The sequence below is a fragment of the Pan paniscus genome, chromosome 1, assembly GCF_029289425.2.
Source record: "Pan paniscus chromosome 1, NHGRI_mPanPan1-v2.0_pri, whole genome shotgun sequence".
Classification (NCBI taxonomy): Eukaryota; Metazoa; Chordata; class Mammalia; order Primates; family Hominidae; genus Pan; species Pan paniscus.
In genome coordinates this window covers 215,063,206-215,081,232 of record NC_073249.2, presented here as the reverse complement: position 1 = coordinate 215,081,232, position 18,027 = coordinate 215,063,206, and the positions used below count along the sequence as shown (strand labels likewise).

The 18,027-nt window shown below is 47.6% G+C and overlaps 2 protein-coding genes across 2 annotated transcripts; one reads left to right on the top strand and one right to left on the bottom strand.

Moving 5' to 3' along the window:
• Positions 1–210: 210 nt before the first annotated feature.
• Positions 211–3,857, bottom strand: LOC100968969 (PRAME family member 17). The gene is given in 3 exon segments (XM_034951112.3): positions 211–1,575; positions 2,599–3,174; positions 3,571–3,857. Coding segments are annotated over 3 exon segments (1,422 nt in total). The 3' UTR covers positions 211–1,016.
• A 6,834-nt stretch (positions 3,858–10,691) lies between these two features.
• LOC117978269 (PRAME family member 18) lies at positions 10,692–17,618 on the top strand. The gene is made up of 3 exons (XM_034951110.3): positions 10,692–13,617; positions 14,004–14,582; positions 15,710–17,618. The coding sequence occupies exons 1-3, from the start codon at positions 13,331–13,333 to the stop codon at positions 16,242–16,244; spliced, it is 1,401 nt and encodes a 466-aa protein (XP_034807001.1). The 5' UTR covers positions 10,692–13,330; the 3' UTR covers positions 16,245–17,618.
• Positions 17,619–18,027: the final 409 nt, after the last annotated feature.

Here is an 18,027-nt window from a genome sequence, read left to right as displayed (position 1 = left end):
GTTGATCAATCGTGGAAGACACCAGAAAGTTTCCATTCAGGTTCCATTTATTTTTGACATTTTTAAATAACCATCCTTGCGAGGGTAACTCCTGCATCATTCTAGAACTTCAGGTTCCATTTCTGAGTCTAGGAAACAGGTCCCTGAAGGCTTTATTGATGCCAAGTCAGCATTTTCACCCAGTCCTGCCCCCAGCTGAGTCACCTTTGTTTTTCCACTCACAGTCAGCATGTGCCTGAAACACATGGCTGTGTGCTTCCTTTAAGATGCACCTGACCGGGCCCAGCTGCTCATGCCTGTAAACCCAGCACTGTGGAAGGCCAAGGTAGTCAGATCACTTGAGGTCAGGAGTTTGAGGCCAGCCTCCTCCAACATCGTGAAACCCTGTCTCTACTAAAAATACAAAAATTACACTTTGGGAGGCCGAGGCGGGTGGATCACGAGGTCAGGAGATCGAGACCATCCTGGCTAACTTGGTGAAACCCTGTCTCTACTAAAAATACAAAAATTACACTTTGGGAGGCCGAGGCGGGTGGATCACGAGGTCAGGAGATCGAGACCATCCTGGCTAACTTGGTGAAACCCTGACTCTACTAAAAATACCAAAAATTAGCTGGGTGTGGTGGTGGGCACCTGTAGTCCCAGCTACTCTGGAGGCTGGCGCAGGAGAATGGCGTGAACCCTGGAGGCGGAGGTTGCAGTGAGCCGAAATCGTGCCAGTGCACTCTAGCCTGGGTGACAGAGCGAGATTCTGTCTCAAAAAGAAAAGAAAAAAAAATACAAAATTAGCTGGGTGTGGTGGTGCATGCCAGTAACACCAGCTACTAGGGAGGCTGAGGCAGGAGAATCACTTGAACCTGGGAGGTGGAAGTTGCAGTGAGCTGAGATTGTGCCACTGCACTTCAGCCTGCGGGACAGAGCGAGACTCCATCAAAAAAAATAAAGCACCTGTGTCCTAGATTTTAGTGCCCAAGGGTCCAGAAGAAAGCGTATCCATCCCACTAACCAGGCCTTCCCTAAGAGCAAAGATGGAGGTCCACTTTCTCAGATGGCCATGAGCCACAGGAAGGGCAGGGGACGGGACCAAAAAAGATCCTCTTGGGCTGCCTGACTTCCCTGAGTGTACACATCAGCTCAGCCCGAATTGGGGCAAGGATCTCCCACTTGGCATGACCCCTGTTGTCAAGACTCTCCAGACGGGAAGGATACAACTCCAGGCCTAACTTGCTCAGCCCGCCTGTGTGACGCAGCAGGTCTTTCGGAGCATTCATGGAGGTCTCATTTCCATGAAAGTAGAAGGTGGTGAGCTGGGAGCAGTGCGTCAGGGCAGGCAGGAGGAGCCCGAGTTGGGAGTCCTGGATCTGACAGTCCTTTAACGTGAGGGTCTCGAGAGTAGCAGCAACTTTCTCTAGCAGAGCTCCAAGGGGCTCAAGATTGGTGGTCCCCATTAGGATATGAATCAGATGCAGCTCCTTTAGCTGACTGAGGCTTGGTTACTAAGACAGACACTCCATGTCCCGATCAGCTAGGTAAGCATGACAGAATATAAAGGCCCCCAAGAGGTTCTTGAGGCACCTGGGGAGAGCAAGAAATTAGTTATGGGCAATGGTGCCAGTTAGAGGAGGGGAGTGGGAAATCATCTCAATGGTAAACTTGAAGTGGGCATTGAGTAATTCTGCACCTTACTACCACACAGCTGTTATAGTAACTGCAATGGGGAAGCCTGTTTCACCCAAACACAAGTTTGTTCCCATCATCAGATGATGGTCTGTGTGCAAGGTGCTGCCTGATGAAGATTCAGATCATTCAGGGGCAGCTCCATTTTAGGCTCAGTCCTTTCAGCCTTGCTTGTGTGATTGGTTCAAGGCCACAAAATCTTTAAAGCCTCTTTACTGCATCTTTCAGCAGACAACCTCATCTCTGGGCCAGAGGAGCCCAGTGGGAGATGTGCACAAAGAACTCAACTGAGCAAGGTCTAGGGACATCAGCTAGGGCCACCTGTCTGCAAAGGTTCCCTGATGTGCCCGCGTCTGCAAACCACCTATCACTTTATACCACTCTCCGGCCTACTCCCTCACCTCTGTCCAAGAAGCACGCTTTTCTCATGTCAACTACTTTTCCTGGGGTTCAAAAGAACCTTTTACAGACAAAGAATTAGAGACAGGATCATTGGTGTTTACTAAGCTGTGAGGACGGAGCTTCTACTGTGAAACACGTAGGTTTGATGCACTTTCCCTTCTTTCATACTCTCCTCTATATGAAGAGTAAGTTTCATCATATTAACTTCAAACGCACTTCCTAAAAAGGAATTCACAAATGCACCCTCCCTAGATCTGAACCCCTGACTAACTAGCTCCCTGCCTGTCTCTCTCTGTAGCATCTGCCCCGGGCCATCCCTCTGCCCTTATTTGAGCGGGCTTGTGATACCCACTTCAGGATATAGAGCACTGAACAGCATAATGAGTTGACATTCTAGCGTCCCATTCCCTGTGACATCACCAGTGGCTGGCACACAGTAGATGCCCACTAGCGTTTACTGTGAAAAAGAACAAAAGTCTGTGGTATGGTCTGCAGAGAAAGCTCACCATCCTTTCTTACCTGAGCAGGTGCTCCAGGTCTTTGATATTATTGACCTTTCTTATATAAAGCATCTGAGGGTAGGACAGGCAGAGGAATGGACAGTCCAAGTCAGGAACGAACTGCTGTTGGCCGCTTACATATAATTCATCGTCATAACCGAAGGCTAAAAAGAGTTTGCGAAGATTGCTCATCTGGCCGAGGTAAGGGGCAAACTTTCCTGTTTTATTCAGAGAGCACTTTCTCCTAACTTCCAACTCCTGGATACTGTCTGGGTATACCCTTTTCAATAAATTTCTGAAACTTGAAGTGGGCATTGAGTAATTCTGCACCTTATTACAGCACAGGTGCACTAGGCCTCTTCTGTAGTGGATCCACCCACAGAGGTAGCTCAGGCATTCATCCAGTGTACTTTTCTTTAGGCAGAGGTCTATGAACACCTTCAAGGGCTGGCGCTCTCCCATCCTTGGACAGTCCTCCACTGTCTGCCTTTTACTCATGGCCTCTGGGGAGCAGGAGAGGGCCCTGGCTCCAGACCATATGGTCCAGAAATTCCCATTAACATCCCGCAAATCCAGCACTTGAAGTTTCCACCTCCTGTGAGTAACATAGGGGAAAAGCTCGGAATGTAGGCAAGGATCCACCCCTGACCTGAACTTTCACTCCACATCCAGGACATCAATCAGCTGCTCCTGTCCTCAGTGCTCCTCCTTCTGTCTCTTCTCCATCCCGCTCCCCCTTGGGTTCTGCCTGGTTCTCACTTCTAGAACCTTTACATTCCACTGGGAGAAAGCAGGTTCCTGTTTCCTCAGTGGACCCTGTATGGTGAGCAGTCCTTTCCCAGAGGATCTGGGCAATGGTCAAGGCCTCTCATGGGCACCATCAGAAGCCTCTGAGCCACCCTAGCTCCCCAACCCCACCACTCCTCCTGAGCCAGTTGTCCCTTCCCTGGATGCCTGGACCCTTCCCACCAGGCCACCTGAATCACTTCACCTGAGGCAAACCTTCTGGGCCAGCAGTGTATCAAGTCCCTTCAGCACAGCTTGCAAGGTCTCCAGATGAGGTGTCTTCATCAGGGATCCCAGAGGGAGGTGGAGGAAGGACCAGGCCTGCACCATCAGCTTCAGGGCCTCACAGCGTCTCCTGCTGACGGCCTCCATGAACATCAGAGGGAAGACCTCCCTGGGCAGCTCGTCCACGGTGAAGATGGTCAAGAACTGGTTCCTCAGCAGGCTCTGCCCTGCCAGCTCCAGGAGTCTGGATGGGGACTGGAGACTCATTCTGACAAATCTGCAAGGAAAAACTCTAGAGGACAATCCAGTGAAAAGGCAAGTTTCTCAGGCCTATCCCCTGCAACCCCCGCTTCTCCTAGGGCCAAAGTCATTTCTCTAGCATGTGTGAAAGAGCCCTCAGTTTACTCCAATTCCATTCTGCAATAAGTGGCCACAGAGGCATAGTTCTGCCCTTCTGGTACCAAGAAGAGTGTGTCCCAACCTCCAAAGAGCAGGCAAGATCCCTCCTATAGGGTCCATGAATTATTAGCCACTGCACCACTACACTGATAGCACTGGGAAGTGTTAGCAAGGATCTTTGAAGCTCAGATCTCCACTTTTTTGAGAAAACAAAATGTCTTCTTGGCCAGGCACGGTGGCTCATGCCTGTAATCCCAGCACTTTGGGAGCCCAAAGTGGGCGGATCATGAGGTCGGGAGTTCGAGACCAGCCCCGCCAACATGGTGAAATACCATCTCTACTGATACAAAATATTAGCCGGGTGTGGTGGTCCCTGCCTGTAATCCCAGCTACTTGGGAAGCTGAGGCAGGAGAATCTCTCAACCCGAGGGCCGGAGTTTGCAGTGAGCCAAAATCTAGCCACTGCACTCCAGCCTGGGTGGCAGAGTGAGACTCTGTCTCAAAAAAAAAAAAAAAAAAATGTAAAGGGAAGCCAAGCATGGCGGCTTACAGCTGTAATCCCAACACTTTGGGAAGCCAAGGCAGAACAATCACTTGAGCCCAGGAGTTCCAGACCAGCTAGGGCAACATAGTGATAGCCCATGTCTACTAGACTCTACTAGAATATTAAATAATTATCTGAGCATTGTGGCACATGCCTATAGTCTCAGCTACTCTGCAGACAGAGGTGGGAGGATGGCTTGAGCCTGGGAAGCAGAGGTTTCAGTTATCTGAGATTGTGCCACCACACTCCAGCCTGGCCAACAGAGAAAGACCCTGTCTCAACTAATAATAATAATAATAATAATAACAACACACATTGGGATTGAGTCTAGGGGAAGAAATGGATCCTGCATTCAAAACAAAGACTCTACTCTTGAAAATAGTGTATGGGGCCAGACATGGTGGCTCATGCCTGTAATCCCAAGACTTTAGGAGACAAGGTGGGGGGTTTGCTTGAGTCCAGGTGTTCCAGACCAGCCTGGCTAACAAAGCCAGACCCCATCATTATAAAAAAATTTAATAGAGCATGGTGGAAGGAATATCTTTATAATTTTAGTAAAAAACAAAGCCTATCTTTCAAAATCACAATAGCATTCTTGGGTGGGGTGACTCTTGCCTGTAATCCCAGCACTTTGGGAGGCTAAGGGCTGGCAGATCACATGGAGTCCAGGGGTTCCAGACCAGCCTGGGCAATATGGTACAACCCCATCTCTACTAAAAATACAATTAGCCAGGCCTCATGGTGTGGGTCTGTAGTCCCAGCTACTGGGAAGGCTGAGGTGAGAAGATCCCTTGAATACAGGAGACAGAGGTTGCACTGAGGCAATTATCACACCACTGCAGTACAGCTGGGTGACAGAATGAGACTTTGTCTCAAGAAATTAAAATCATAATAACATACTCTATAAACTGCAAATTAAGGGCACACAATCTACAAATTTTAAATGTCAAGGAATGAGACATTAATTAATTGGATTCTTTTTTTTTTTTTTTAATTGAGACGGAGTCTATTGCCCAGGCTGGAGTGCAATGGCGTGATCTCGGCTCACTGCAACCTCCACCTCCTGGGCTGAAGCAATTCACCTGCCTCAGCCTCCTCAGTAGCTTGGATTACAGGCATGTGCCACCATGCCCAGTTAATTTTTGTATTTTTAGTAGAGAAGGCGTTTCACTGTGTTGGTCAGCCTGGTCTCAAATTCCTGACCTCAGGTGATGCACCCACCTTGGTCTCCCAAAGTGCTGGGATTACAGGCATGAGCCACTGTCCCTGGCCCAGTTGGATTCTTTTTTAATTCTTTGGTTAAGAATTTTGGAATCACATAAAACAAAGCACAAATAAAATTTTTTTTCCTTTTTAAGGCAGAATCTTGCTGGGTCACCCAGGTGTGCCCGGCTAACCAAAAGTTTTACTACTGAATTTTTTTTTTTTTTTTTTTGAGATAGAGTCCCCCGGCCGGGCGCGGTGGCTCACGCCTGTAATCCCAGCACTTTGGGAGGCAGAGGCGGGTGGATCATGAGGTCAGGAGATTGAGACCATCCTGGCTAACACAGTGAAACCCCGCCTCTACTAAAAATACAAAAAATTAGCCGGGCGTGGTGGCGGGCGCCTGTAGTCCCAGCTACTCGGGAGTCTGAGGCAGGAGAATGGCATGAACCTGGGAGGCGGAGCTTGCAGTGAGCCGAGATCGCGCCACTGCACTCCAGCCTGGGCGGCAGAGCGAGACTCCGTCTCAAAAAAAAAAAAAAAAAAAAAAAAAAAAAAGAGATAAAGTCTCCCTCTGTCACCAGGCTGGAGTGCAGTGGCACCATCTCTGCTCACTGCAACCTCTGCCTCCCGGGTTCAAGCGATTCTCCTGCCTCAGCCGTCCAAGTAGCTGTAACTACTGGTTTACGCCACCATGCCGGGCTAATTTTTGTATTTTTAGTAGAGACGGGGTTTCACCATGTTGGCCAGGCTGGCCTCGAACTCCTTACCTCAAGTGATCCTCCCACCTTGGCCTTCCAAAGTGCTGGGATTACAGGTGTAAGCCACCGTGCCTGGCCTCAAACTGAACATTCTCAAAGTTCTACTGTTCAAAGTTTAGCTGCTTTCACTAAGCAAATCAATTGCTGGCTATGTAAACATTTTTTTTTAATCTTTGTTTTTGTTTTTCTTTTTCGAGACAGGGTCTTGTTTTGCAACCCAGGCTGGAGTGAAGTGGCACGATCACGGCTTATTGCAGCCTTGACCTGCCAGTCTCAACCAATCCTCCAAATCAGTCTCCTAAATAGCTAGGATTACAGGCGTGTGCCACCACACCTGGCTAGGTTTTGTGTTTTTTTATTTTTTTGTAGAGACAGGGTTTCGCCATGCTGCCCTGGCTGGTCACTAACTCCTGGCCTCTGGGCTTAAGCAATCTGCCTGACTCGGCCTCCAAAAGTTCTGGGATAACACGTGTGAGCCACCAAGCAGGGCCTGGAAATTTATTTCTGTGCATAGAAAACCTTAGTGCAACTGGGTTGATCTAGGCAGTGTTCCAGACTCCCTCTGTAATCAGACTCTTTGGTTTGACACACATTATGGAGATTGGAAGCCAATGTGTAAGGGAAATAGATATAAAATTAGAACATGACCACTACTTAGGAGGCTGCAGCAGAAGGATCACTTGAGTCCAGGAGTTCAAGGCTGCTATGAGCTATGATTATGCCACTGAACTCTAGCCTGGGCAACAGAGTGAAGAAGGCCTTATCTCAAAAAACAAAACAAAACAAAGCAAAACAAAAACCAACAAACAAAACAACAGTCAGAGGTTGTAGTTCATGCCTGTAATCCCAGCACTTCGGGAGGCTGAAGAGGGCAGATCACTTGAGATCAGGAGTTCAAGACCAGCCTGGTCAACATGGTGAAACCCCATCTCTACTAAAAGTATAAGAAAAATTAGCTGGGTGTAGTGGCAGGCCCCTGTAATCCCAGCTACTTGGGAGGCTGAGCCAGGAAAATCGCTTGAACCCAGGAGGTAGAGGTTGCAGTGAGCCGAGATGGCAACACTACACTCCAGCCTGGGCAACAGAGTGAGACTCTGTCTAAATCAAAGCAAAACAAAACAAAACAAAACAACAAAACAAAACAAAACAATACATGAGCATGATCATGTTACCCTCTACTACGTAATCAACGTCTTACTAAAACCAGACATTGGTGGCCGGGCGCAGTGGCTCACATCTGTTATCCCAGCATTTTGGGAGGCCGAAGCAGGCAGATCACCTGAGGTCAGGAGTTCAAGACCAGCCTGGCCAACGTGGTGAAACCCCGTCTCTACAAAAAATACAAAAAAATCAGCTGGGCATTATGGCGAGTGCCTGTTATTCTAGCTACTTGGGAGGCTGAGGCAGGAGAATCGCTGGAACCTGGGAGACAGAAGTTGCAGTGAGCTGAGATCGTGCCATTGCACTCCAGCCAGGGTAACATAACAAGACTCCGTCTCAATAAAAAATCCAAAAAACAAAAAACTAAAAAACTAGACATTGGTTTAATGGAAACATGAGAGGCAAAGGGATTGTCTCTACAGTTCTACTATATGAAATAAATAATAGCTTCTTTTGCTTGTTTGTGTTGTTTTTGTTTTTTTGAGACAGAGTCTCACACTGTTGCCCAGGCTGGAGAGCAATGGCATGATCTTGGCTCACTGGAACCTCTGCCTCCGGGGTTCAAGCAGTTCTCCTGCCTCAGCCTCCAAGTAGCTAGGATTACAGGTGCTCTCCACTACACCTGGCTAATTTTTTGTATTTTTAGTAGAGACGAGGTTTTGCCATGTTGGCCAGGCTGGTCTGAAACTCCTGAGCCCTAGTGATCCATTCACCTTGGCCACCCAAAGTGTTGGGATTGCAGGCGTGAGCCACTGCACCCGGCCAATAGTTTGGTTTATTAGATGCATCAATAATCAGGGCATTTTGTAGAGGAACCTACTTATCCTTTAATGGAGATAGCATGCAATGGCTACTTCATCTAATTCATTAAAATACTTTTTCTTCCTACATTTATTTATTTATGTATTTATTTTATTTTATTTTTTTTGAGATGGAGTTTCACTCTTGTTGCCCAGGCTGGAGTGCATTGGTGTGATCTCAGCTCACCACGACCTCTGCCTCCCTGGTTCAAGCGATTCTCCTGCCTCAGCCTCCCTAGTAGCAGGGATTACAGGCATGTGCCACCACGCCTGGCTAATTTTGTATTTTTAGTAGAGACGGGGTTTCTCCATGTTGGTCAGGCTGGTCTTGAACTCCCAACCTCAGGTGATCCACCCACCTCGACCTCCCAAAGTGCTGGGATTACAGGTGTGAGCCACTGTGCCCAGCCTTATTTATTTATTTATTTATTTATTTATTCATTTATTTATAAGACAGGTTCTCACTCTGTCACCCAGGCTGGAGTGCAGTGGCAGATCTCAGCTCACTGCAACCTCTGCCTCCTGGGCTCAAGTGATCCTTCCACCTCAGCCCCCCAAGTCACTGAGAGTACAGGTGCATGCCACCATGCCCAGCTAATTTTTGTATTTTTTGTAGAGATGAGGTTTTGCCACATTGCCCAGGCTGGTCTTGAACTCCTGGACTCAACAATCTGCCCACTTTGGCTTTCCAAATGCTGGGATTACTGGTGTTAACCACCATGCTTGCTCCTCTATCCCAATTTAAACCACAATCACACAATCTGGTGTCAATGGAAATTAAGGCTGTTGAGGGAGAAATAATTTGATACAAGTTTATTGGAAGCTGAATGTGAGAATTGACCCAGGAACATACAGCAACAAAGTGGGTGTGTTCCAAAGTCTATTATAAGTTGGAATGCTTTCATGAGAGAGTGTAGAAAGCAGTGGGACTCCTCATAGCTGAGTTGTCCTTCTTCAATGATGGGTACAACACAGAGGTTACAATCATTGACCAAGGTTGACAATGAACAGGCCAAAATGCTTGAAGTGCAAGACAGTCAAACTTCATGATCAAAATCAAATCAGCGTCCTTCTCAATGTCAGAAGGTGAAGCCTTTGTCAGTACTTGAAGAGTTTGAGAAGCTCATGATCAGATGATTTACTCAGGGACAGGATGTAAGCCATGAATCCTAAGTCCTTCCCCAGATGGTTGGTTTGGAAGCCCGCCAACTGTGATTTGCAGGGTTTTGCTTTTGTTTTTGTTTTTTTTGAGATGGAATCTCACTCTGTCACCCAGGGTGGAGTGCAATGGTGCAGTCTTGGCTCACTGCAATGTCTGCCTCCCTTGTTCAAGCAATTCTCCTGCCTCAGCCTCCCAAGCAGCTGGGATTACAGGCATGCCCCAACACACCTGGCTAATTTATATATATGTATATATTTTTTAGTAGAGATGGGGTTTCACCATGTTGGCCAGGCTGGTCTCGATCTCCTGACTTCGTGATCCACCCGCCTGGGCCTCCCAAAGTGCTGGGATTACAGGCATGAGCTACCGCACCTGGCCCATTTTGATAATTTTGATGGGGCCAAAGATTTCCCCAACATTAATCTTTTTAGGTTTTGTTTTTCTCTCTAATGTCAGGAACAGAGTGAGAGTTCCCTGTCTCACACTCGGGACAAAGAAGGTCACATACTGGTAAATTCCATCAGTGTTTGTGAGGGTGGAAGTCAAGAATTCAATCATTAATGCCCTCCACAAGCAGAGATGGAGTGGTAGTAATATGTGACCTTCCTAGTCCTGAGTGGAAGACAGGGAAGGGTTCAACCTATTCCTGAGATTAGACAGAAAAGCAAAACCGGAAAATATTATGGTTGGGAGTTCTTTGGTGACATCAAAATCATCAAAATGAGTTCTTGACTTCCACCCTAATTACAGTGCTTTCAGTTTCATGATTGGATATCTGATTCAATCCATTATTCTGCAGAAAGCCAAAACTTCAATCAGGCTTAACTGGGTGGAATTCGGAAATCCAATCAGGCATCACTTTCTGATAGGAATCTGGAAGTTGATAAAGGAGGTGGGATTAGGAAAGTCCAAGAAAGTTGCTGGGAGCCGTGGCTCACGCTTGTAATCCCAGCGCTTTGGGAGGCTGAGGAGGAGGGTGGGTCATGAGGTCAGGAGTTCCCAAGACCAGCCTGGCCAATATGGTGAAACACCATCTCTGTTAAAAATACAAAATTAGCTAGGTGTGGTGGCGCATGCCTGTAATTCCGGCTACTTTGGAGGCTGAGACAGGAGAATCACTTAAATCCAGGAGGTGGAGGTTGCGGTGAGCCGAGATCACGCCATTTTACTCCAAACTGGGCAACAAGAGCGAAACTCCATCTCAAAAAAACAGAAAGGTCCAAGAAAGCTTGTGAACATCCACAGAAGAGACCCCAAGCTGTGGTACCTGGAGTTATTGCTTGATTCTCCAAGAGGTCCGAGCAGACTGCAAAGTGAGTCCAGATCTGGTAAGTCAGGGACCTTCACAAGGGCACTCCTATGACCCACAGTCAGCCAGTAGAGATGGCGACATGAAGGCCAAGGTGGCACAGAGAATTTTCCTGCATGTTTTTCAGATGAACAGATGTAGGCTTTGATTTTTTTCTCTAATGCAGTTTTATCTCTTCACTCCGAATATTTTATTTGTGTTTAGTTTATGTCATTTCAAATGTTTTTTTTTTTTTCTGAGATGGAGTCTTGCTCTGTCAACCAGGCTGGAGTGCAATGATGAGGTCTTGGCTCACTGCAACCTCCGCCTCCTAGGTTCAAGCAATTCTCCTGCCTCAGCCTCCTGAGTAGCTGGGATTACAGGTGCCCACCACCATGCCCGGCTAATTTTTCTATTTTTAGTAGAGACGGTTTCACCATGTTGGCCAGGCTGGTCTCGAACACCTGACCTCGTGATCTGCCCACCTAGGCCTCTCAAAGTGCTGGGATTATAGGTGTGAGCCACCATGCCCAGCTTCAGAGTTCCGAATCAAGCAGTTGAAAAATAATGCAATTGACTGAAGTCTTTTTTTTTTTTTTTCTTTGAGACATTGTCTTCCTGCGTCATTCTTGGTGGAATGCAGTATTGTGATCTCAACTCACTGCAACCTCTGCCTTCTGGGCTCAAGCCATCCTCCCTACTCAGAAGTTCTAGCCTTCTGAATAGCTGGAATTCAGGCATGCACCAGTATAACCGGCTAATTTTTTTGTTTTTGTTTTTTTCTTTTTTTTTTTTTTGAGAGAGAGTCTCACTCTGTTGCCCAGGTTCAAGTGCAGAGGCATGATCTTGGCTCACTGCAACTTCTGCTTCCCGGGTTCAAGTGATTCTCCTGCTTCAGCCTCCCAAGTAGCTGGGACTGTGGGTGTGTGCCACCACACCTGGCTAATTTTTGTATTTTTAATAGAGATAGGGTTTCACTATGTTGGCCAGGCTGGTCTTAAACTCCCAAACTCAGGCGATCTGCCCGCCTCAGTCTCACAAAGTGCTGAGATTACAGGTGTGAGCCACCGTGCCAGGCCTATTATTATTATTTTTTATAGTGATGGGGTCTTGGTTTGTTACCTAGGCTGGTCTGGGACACCTAGATTCAAGCAAACCTCCCACTTTGCCTTCTAAAGTCTTGGGATTACAGGCATGAGCCAACATGACTGGTCTCATACAACATTTTCAAGAATGGAGTCTTTGTTCTGAATGTGGGATCCATTTGTTTCTCTAGACTCCATTCCAAAGTGGGTAATATTTTATTTATTTATTTATTTTATTAAGACAGAGTCTTGCTGTTCTGCCCAGGCTGGGGGTACAGTGGCAGAGTCTCAGATCACTATAACTTCTGCTTCCCAGACACAAGCCATCCTTCCACCTCAGCCTGCAGAGCAGCTGGGACTACAGGTGTGCGTCATCACATCCATCTATTTTTTGTAATTTTTTGGAGAGACAGGATCTCACTATGTAGCCCAGGCTGGTCAGCAACTCCAGGGCTTAAGTGATTGTTCTGCCTTGGCTTGCCAAAGTGTTGGAATTACAGCTATGAGCCTCCATGTGTGGCCCCTCATTACTCTTTTGAAAGTGAACATAATGGTGTCTAATTAAAAATACCCCTTTAGTCTCTCCCAGCCAAGTTCACTGTGGGAACTGAGACTGTAGGCTGTTTGGGGCCACAGGAGACTCCCATTACCATTGTTTTGTTGTTTTATTTTGTTTTTTTTTTTTTTTTTTGAGACTGAGTCTCACTCTATTGCCCAGGCTGGAGTGCAGTGGCACTGTCTCAGCTCACTGCAACCTCCGCCTCCTGGGTTCAAGTGATTCTTGTGCCTCAGCCTCCCGAGTAGCTGGAGTTACAGGCACCTGCCACCATGCCAGGCTACTTTTTGTATTTTTAGTAAAGACTGGGTTTCACCTTGTTGGCCAGGCTGGTCTCTAACTCCTGACCTCAAGTGAGCCGCCCGCCTTGGCCTCCAAAGTGCTGGGACTACAGTTGTGAGCCACCAAGCCCAGCCACATGACCATTGTTTTAGATCCTTAAATTGAGAAGACATTTTTTCTCAAAAAAGGAGCTGAGCTTTGAAGATTCTTGGTAACACTTCCCAGAGCTAATAGAGTTGGGTGGAGCAATTAATGAAAATTCATGGAGTAGGAGTGATCTTGCCCATTCCTTGGAGGTTGGGAGACACTCTTCTTGGTACCAGAAGGGCAGAACTATGTCTCTGTGGCCAATTATTGCAGAGTCGAATTGGGGTAAACTAAGGACTCTTTCACACCTGCCAGAGTAGTGACTTTTGGCCCAGGAGAAGTCAGGGTGTGAGAGGACTGGCCTGATAAGTTTGTCTTTTCTCTGGATTTGTTTTCTTGCAGATTTATCAGGATGAGCCTACAGGCCCCACGCAGACTCCTGGAGCTGGCAGGGCAGAGCCTGCTGAGGGACCAGGCCTTGGCCATCTCCGTCCTGGATGAGCTGCCCAGGGAGCTCTTCCCCCCACTGTTCGTGGAGGCCTTCACTAGCAGACGCTGCGATGTTCTGAGGGTGATGGTGCAGGCCTGGCCCTTCCCCTGCCTCCCTCTGGGGTCCCTGATGAAGACGCCTGATCTGGAGATCTTACATTATGTAGTGGATGGGATTGATTGCCTGCTTGCCCAAAAGGTTCGCCCCAGGTGAGGTGACCCAGGTGGGGAGGGCCCAGGTGTCCAGGGACTAAACAGCTGGGTCAGACAAATTGGGAACCCGGGGTGGCCCAGGGGCTTCTGATGGTGCCAATGAGAAAGCTGGGAAAGTTCTTGGCTATTGCCCAGCTCCTCTGGGAAAGGACTGCTCACCATACAGGGTCCACTGGGGAAACAGGAACCTGCCTGCTCCCAGTGGAAGGTAAAGGCACTAGAAGTGGGTACCAGGCAGAATCCAAGGGGGAAAGGGATGGAGAAGAGACAGAAGGAGGGACACTGAGTATAAAAGCAGCTGAAGTCCTTGATATGGAGTGAAAGCCCGGGTCAGGGGTGGGTCCTTGCCTACGTTCTGAGCTTTTCCCCTATGTTACTCACAGGAGGTGGAAACTTCAAGTGCTGGAATTGCGAGATGTTGATGAGAATTTTTGGACCATATGGTCTGGAGCCAGGCCCCTGTCCTGCTCCCCAGAGGCCATGAGTAAGAGGCAGACAGTGGAGGACTGTCCAAGGACAGGAGAGAAGCAGCCCTTGAAGGTGTTCATGGATGTTTGCCTCAAGGAAAAATTCATGGATGAAGATCTGAGCTTCTTCTCTGGGTGGGTCCAGCACAGAAGAGGTTCAGTACACCTGTGCTGTACTAAGGTGGTGAATTATTCAATGAACATTCTAAATTTCAGAAACATATTGGAAACAGTATACCCAGACAGTATCCAAGTGTTGGAAATTTGGAACGTGTGCTGGCCGTGTATGATAGTAGAGTTTAGCCGTTACCTGAGCCAGATGAGGAATCTTCGCAAACTCTTCATCTCCGATGGCTGTCGTTACCTGCTAAGCTCTGACAGCCAAGAACGGTTAGTTGCTGAATTCAGCTCTGTGCTCCTCAGGCTGGAGTACCTCCAGATGCTTTATATAAGAAGGATCCGCTTCTTCAGAGGCTACCTGGACCAGCTGATCAGGTGAGGAAGGATGGTGAGCTTTCTCTGGGGGCCATAGCACAGCCTTTTTTTGTTACAATAAACACCAATCAGCATCTACTGTGTGCCAGCCACTGGAGATGTCTAGGGAAGGGGACACTAGAATGCATTGTCCTGTTTGGTGCTCTATATCCTGAAGTGGGTATCACAGGATCGCTCCAGTAAGGGCAGAGGGATGACCTGGGGTAGAAGCTACAGAGAGGGACATCGTGTAGGGAGCTGGTTAGTGGAGGGTTCAGCTCTAGTGAGGGTGAATTCCTTTTAGGAATTCCTTGTTAGGAAGTGTGTTTAAAGTTAATATGATAAATATGAATAGCTTTTGTGAATTCCTTGTTAGGAAGTGTGTTTAAAGTTAATATGATCAAAAAGAGGCAACAGAGGGGAGGGTGTAAAAGAAGAGAAAGTGCACCAAACCTGTGCGTTTCACAGAGGAAGCTCTGTCCTCACAGCTTAGTGAACATGAATGATCCTCTCTCTGATTCCCTGTCTGTAAAAGGTTGTTTTGAACTCCAGGAAAGGTAATTGACATGGGAAATGCGTGCTTCTGGGATGGAGGTGAGGGAGTAGTCACGAGAGTGGTACAAAGTGACAGGTGATTTGCAGATGTGGCCATGTCAGGGAGCCTCTGAAAGCAGGTAGCCCTAGCTGATGTCCCTAGACCTTGCTCAGGTCAGTTCTAGGGAGTAGGCACAAGAGTGGTACAAAGTGACAGGTAGTTTGCAGATGTGGCCATGTCAGGGAGCCTCTGAAAGCAGGTAGCCCTAGCTGATGTCCCTAGACCTTGCTCAGGTCAGTTCTTCGGGCATCTCTTCCACTGGGCTCCTGTGGCCCCGAGATGAAGCTTTCTGCTGGAAGATGAAGAAAAGAGGCTTTAGAGATTTTATGGCCTTGAACCAATCACACCAGTGACGGTGAAAGGACTGAGCCTAAAATGGGACTGCCTCTGAATGATCCAAGTCCTCATCAGGCAGCACCTTGCAGGAGGACCATGATTAGATGATGAGAACAAACTTGTGTTTGGGCAAAACAGGCTCTTCCCTTGATGTTATTTTCTACCATCGTCCTCTAACTGGTGCCATTGCCCAGTACTAACTTCTTGCTCTCCCCAGGTGCCTCAGGAGCCCGTTGGAGACATTGGCATTAACTTATGGCTTCCTAGAAGAAGAGGACTTGAAATGGCTGCCCTGGTACCCAAGTCTCAGTCAACTGAAGCAGCTGAATCTGAGTCATGGTGCACTGCGCTTCATCCGTCTTGAGCCCCTCCGAGCTCTGCTAGAGAAAGTTGCTGCCACTCTTCAGACCCTCTTCTTAGTGGACTGTGGGATTGGGTACTCCAAACTCAGGGTCATCCTGCCTGCCCTGAGCCGCTGCTCCAACCTCACCACTTTCTGCTTTCACGGCAATGACACGTCCATGGATGCTCTGAAGGACCTGCTGCGCCATACAGGCAGGCTGAGCAATTTGAGCCTGGAAACATATCCTGCCCCTCGGGAGAGTCTTGACAACAGGGGTCGTGTCATTTCGGAGCTCCTCACCCCACTTCAGGCTGAGCTGATGCGTATACTGAGGGAAGTAAGGGAGCCCAAAAGGATCTTCTTTGGTCCCGTCTCCTGCCCTTGCTGTGGCACGTCGCCCATTGAGTAACTGGAGTTCAATTTTTGCTTGTGGGGAAGGCCTGCCTAGTGGGGTGGAGGTATAAAAAGCTTTTTCTCCAGGCACTTGGAAACTAAAATCTGGGACATGGATGTCTTTTATTTTTCTTTTTCCTTATTTTACAATTTTACAGTTTTTATTTAAAAATTTGAGACAGGGTTTCCCTATGTTGTCCAGGCTGGTCTCAAAGTCTTACGCTTAAGGGAGCCCCCTGCTTGGCCTCCCAAGATTCTGGGATTACAGGCATAAGCAGCTGTGCCGGGTCTATAGGTGCATTATAAAGGGAGCAGAGAAACCTCTGTTTCAGGCATGTGCTTTCTGTGAGTGGAAAACAAAAAACAAAAAATCCCAGCAGGGGGCAGCACTGGGGGAAAAAGTTGAATGGAGTCAATGAGACTCAGGGATCTGTGTCCTAGACAGTCAGAAATAGAAAGCTGAAGTTCTAGAGTGAGGGAGTTATCTCAGCAAGGATGGATACAAAGAAACGTCGGAAGTAGAGGGAACCTAAATGGAAACTCTCTGCTGTCCTTCATGATTGATTAGCCTGTTTCAGCAATTTATACATCAGAAATCTTTAGTTCCTGATGAATTAAAAAAAGAGGTACTAGTTCATCTGTGATTTAGGTTCATCTGCAGGAAATAAAGGAATCAAAATAAACTTCATTTTGTTGTTGTGGTTTTTTTTTCTTTTTTTCTTTTTTTGTTTTGTTTTAGACGGAGATTCGCTCTTGGTGCCCAGGCTGGAGTGAAATGGCGCGATCTTGGCTCACCACACCCTCCGCCTCCAGGGTTCAAGCGATTTTCCTGCCTCAGCCTCCCAAGTAGCTGGGATCACAGGCATGCACCACCATGCCCAGCTAATTTTCTATTTTTATTAGAAACGGCATTTCTCCATGTTGATCACGCTGGTCTCGAACTCCTGACCTCAGGTAATCTGCCCACCTTGGCCTCACAAAGTGCTAGGATTACAGGCATGAGCCACTGAGCGTGACCTGTTTTGTTTGTTTGTTTGTTTGTTTTGTTTATTTGACGGAGTCTTGCTTGGTCACCTAGGCTGGAGTGCAGTGGTGTGATCTTGGCTCACTGCAACCTCCAACTCCCAGGTTAAAGGGAATTTGTGTTTTTAGTAGAGACGGGGTTTCACGATGTTGGCCTGACTGGTCTCAAACTCCTAACCTCAAGTGACCTCAAGGAAGCCTCCCAAAGTGCTAGGATTACAGGCGTGAACCACCGTGCCCAGCCTAAACTTTGATTAATTTATGCCCATTCTTTACCTCTCCAGTCATCTCTTCCTTACTTTCTCCTGTGGTTATTTACTGGGTTCATCCACAAAAGATGCATGCCTGGGACCTGGAACATTCTATGTGGGCAGTGATGATGAACCATTGAGTCAACCCTCTTCTTGTCAGGGGCCCTCACTGCTCCCCAGATACTGAGACCCTGCTCACTCCTAATGGGCAGATCAGGGAGAATCTGTTCCTGATCATTGGCCATGTCAGGAAAGGGCTTCACTGCACAAGGTGCGGCCCCCTGCCTTGGGAGGGAATGGCCATAGTGTGTACTAGCAGGAGCCTCATGGCATCACCAACCCTTGCCTGTCCTCATGGTGGCTAGTGGGTTTTACTGAATTAACATAATTGTGTGTAGTAAAGATGTCCAATTTGTCTTAGAAAAATGCTAAAATCATTTAGGTAGATAACACTTTCTAAATATTTCTAGCCCACAACAATATGCATCCTTTTGGAAACTAACTCATTTCAATGAGACATCTTCC

Excerpts from the sequence above, each read along its gene's own strand:
- LOC117978269 (XM_034951110.3), top strand. The coding sequence starts at position 13,331 with ATGAGCCTACAGGCCCCACGCAGACTCCTGGAGCTGGCAGGGCAGAGC. Across the intron at positions 13,618-14,003 it reads GCCCAAAAGGTTCGCCCCAG|GAGGTGGAAACTTCAAGTGC; the intron begins GTGAGGTGACCC and ends TGTTACTCACAG. Across the intron at positions 14,583-15,709 it reads TACCTGGACCAGCTGATCAG|GTGCCTCAGGAGCCCGTTGG; the intron begins GTGAGGAAGGAT and ends TGCTCTCCCCAG.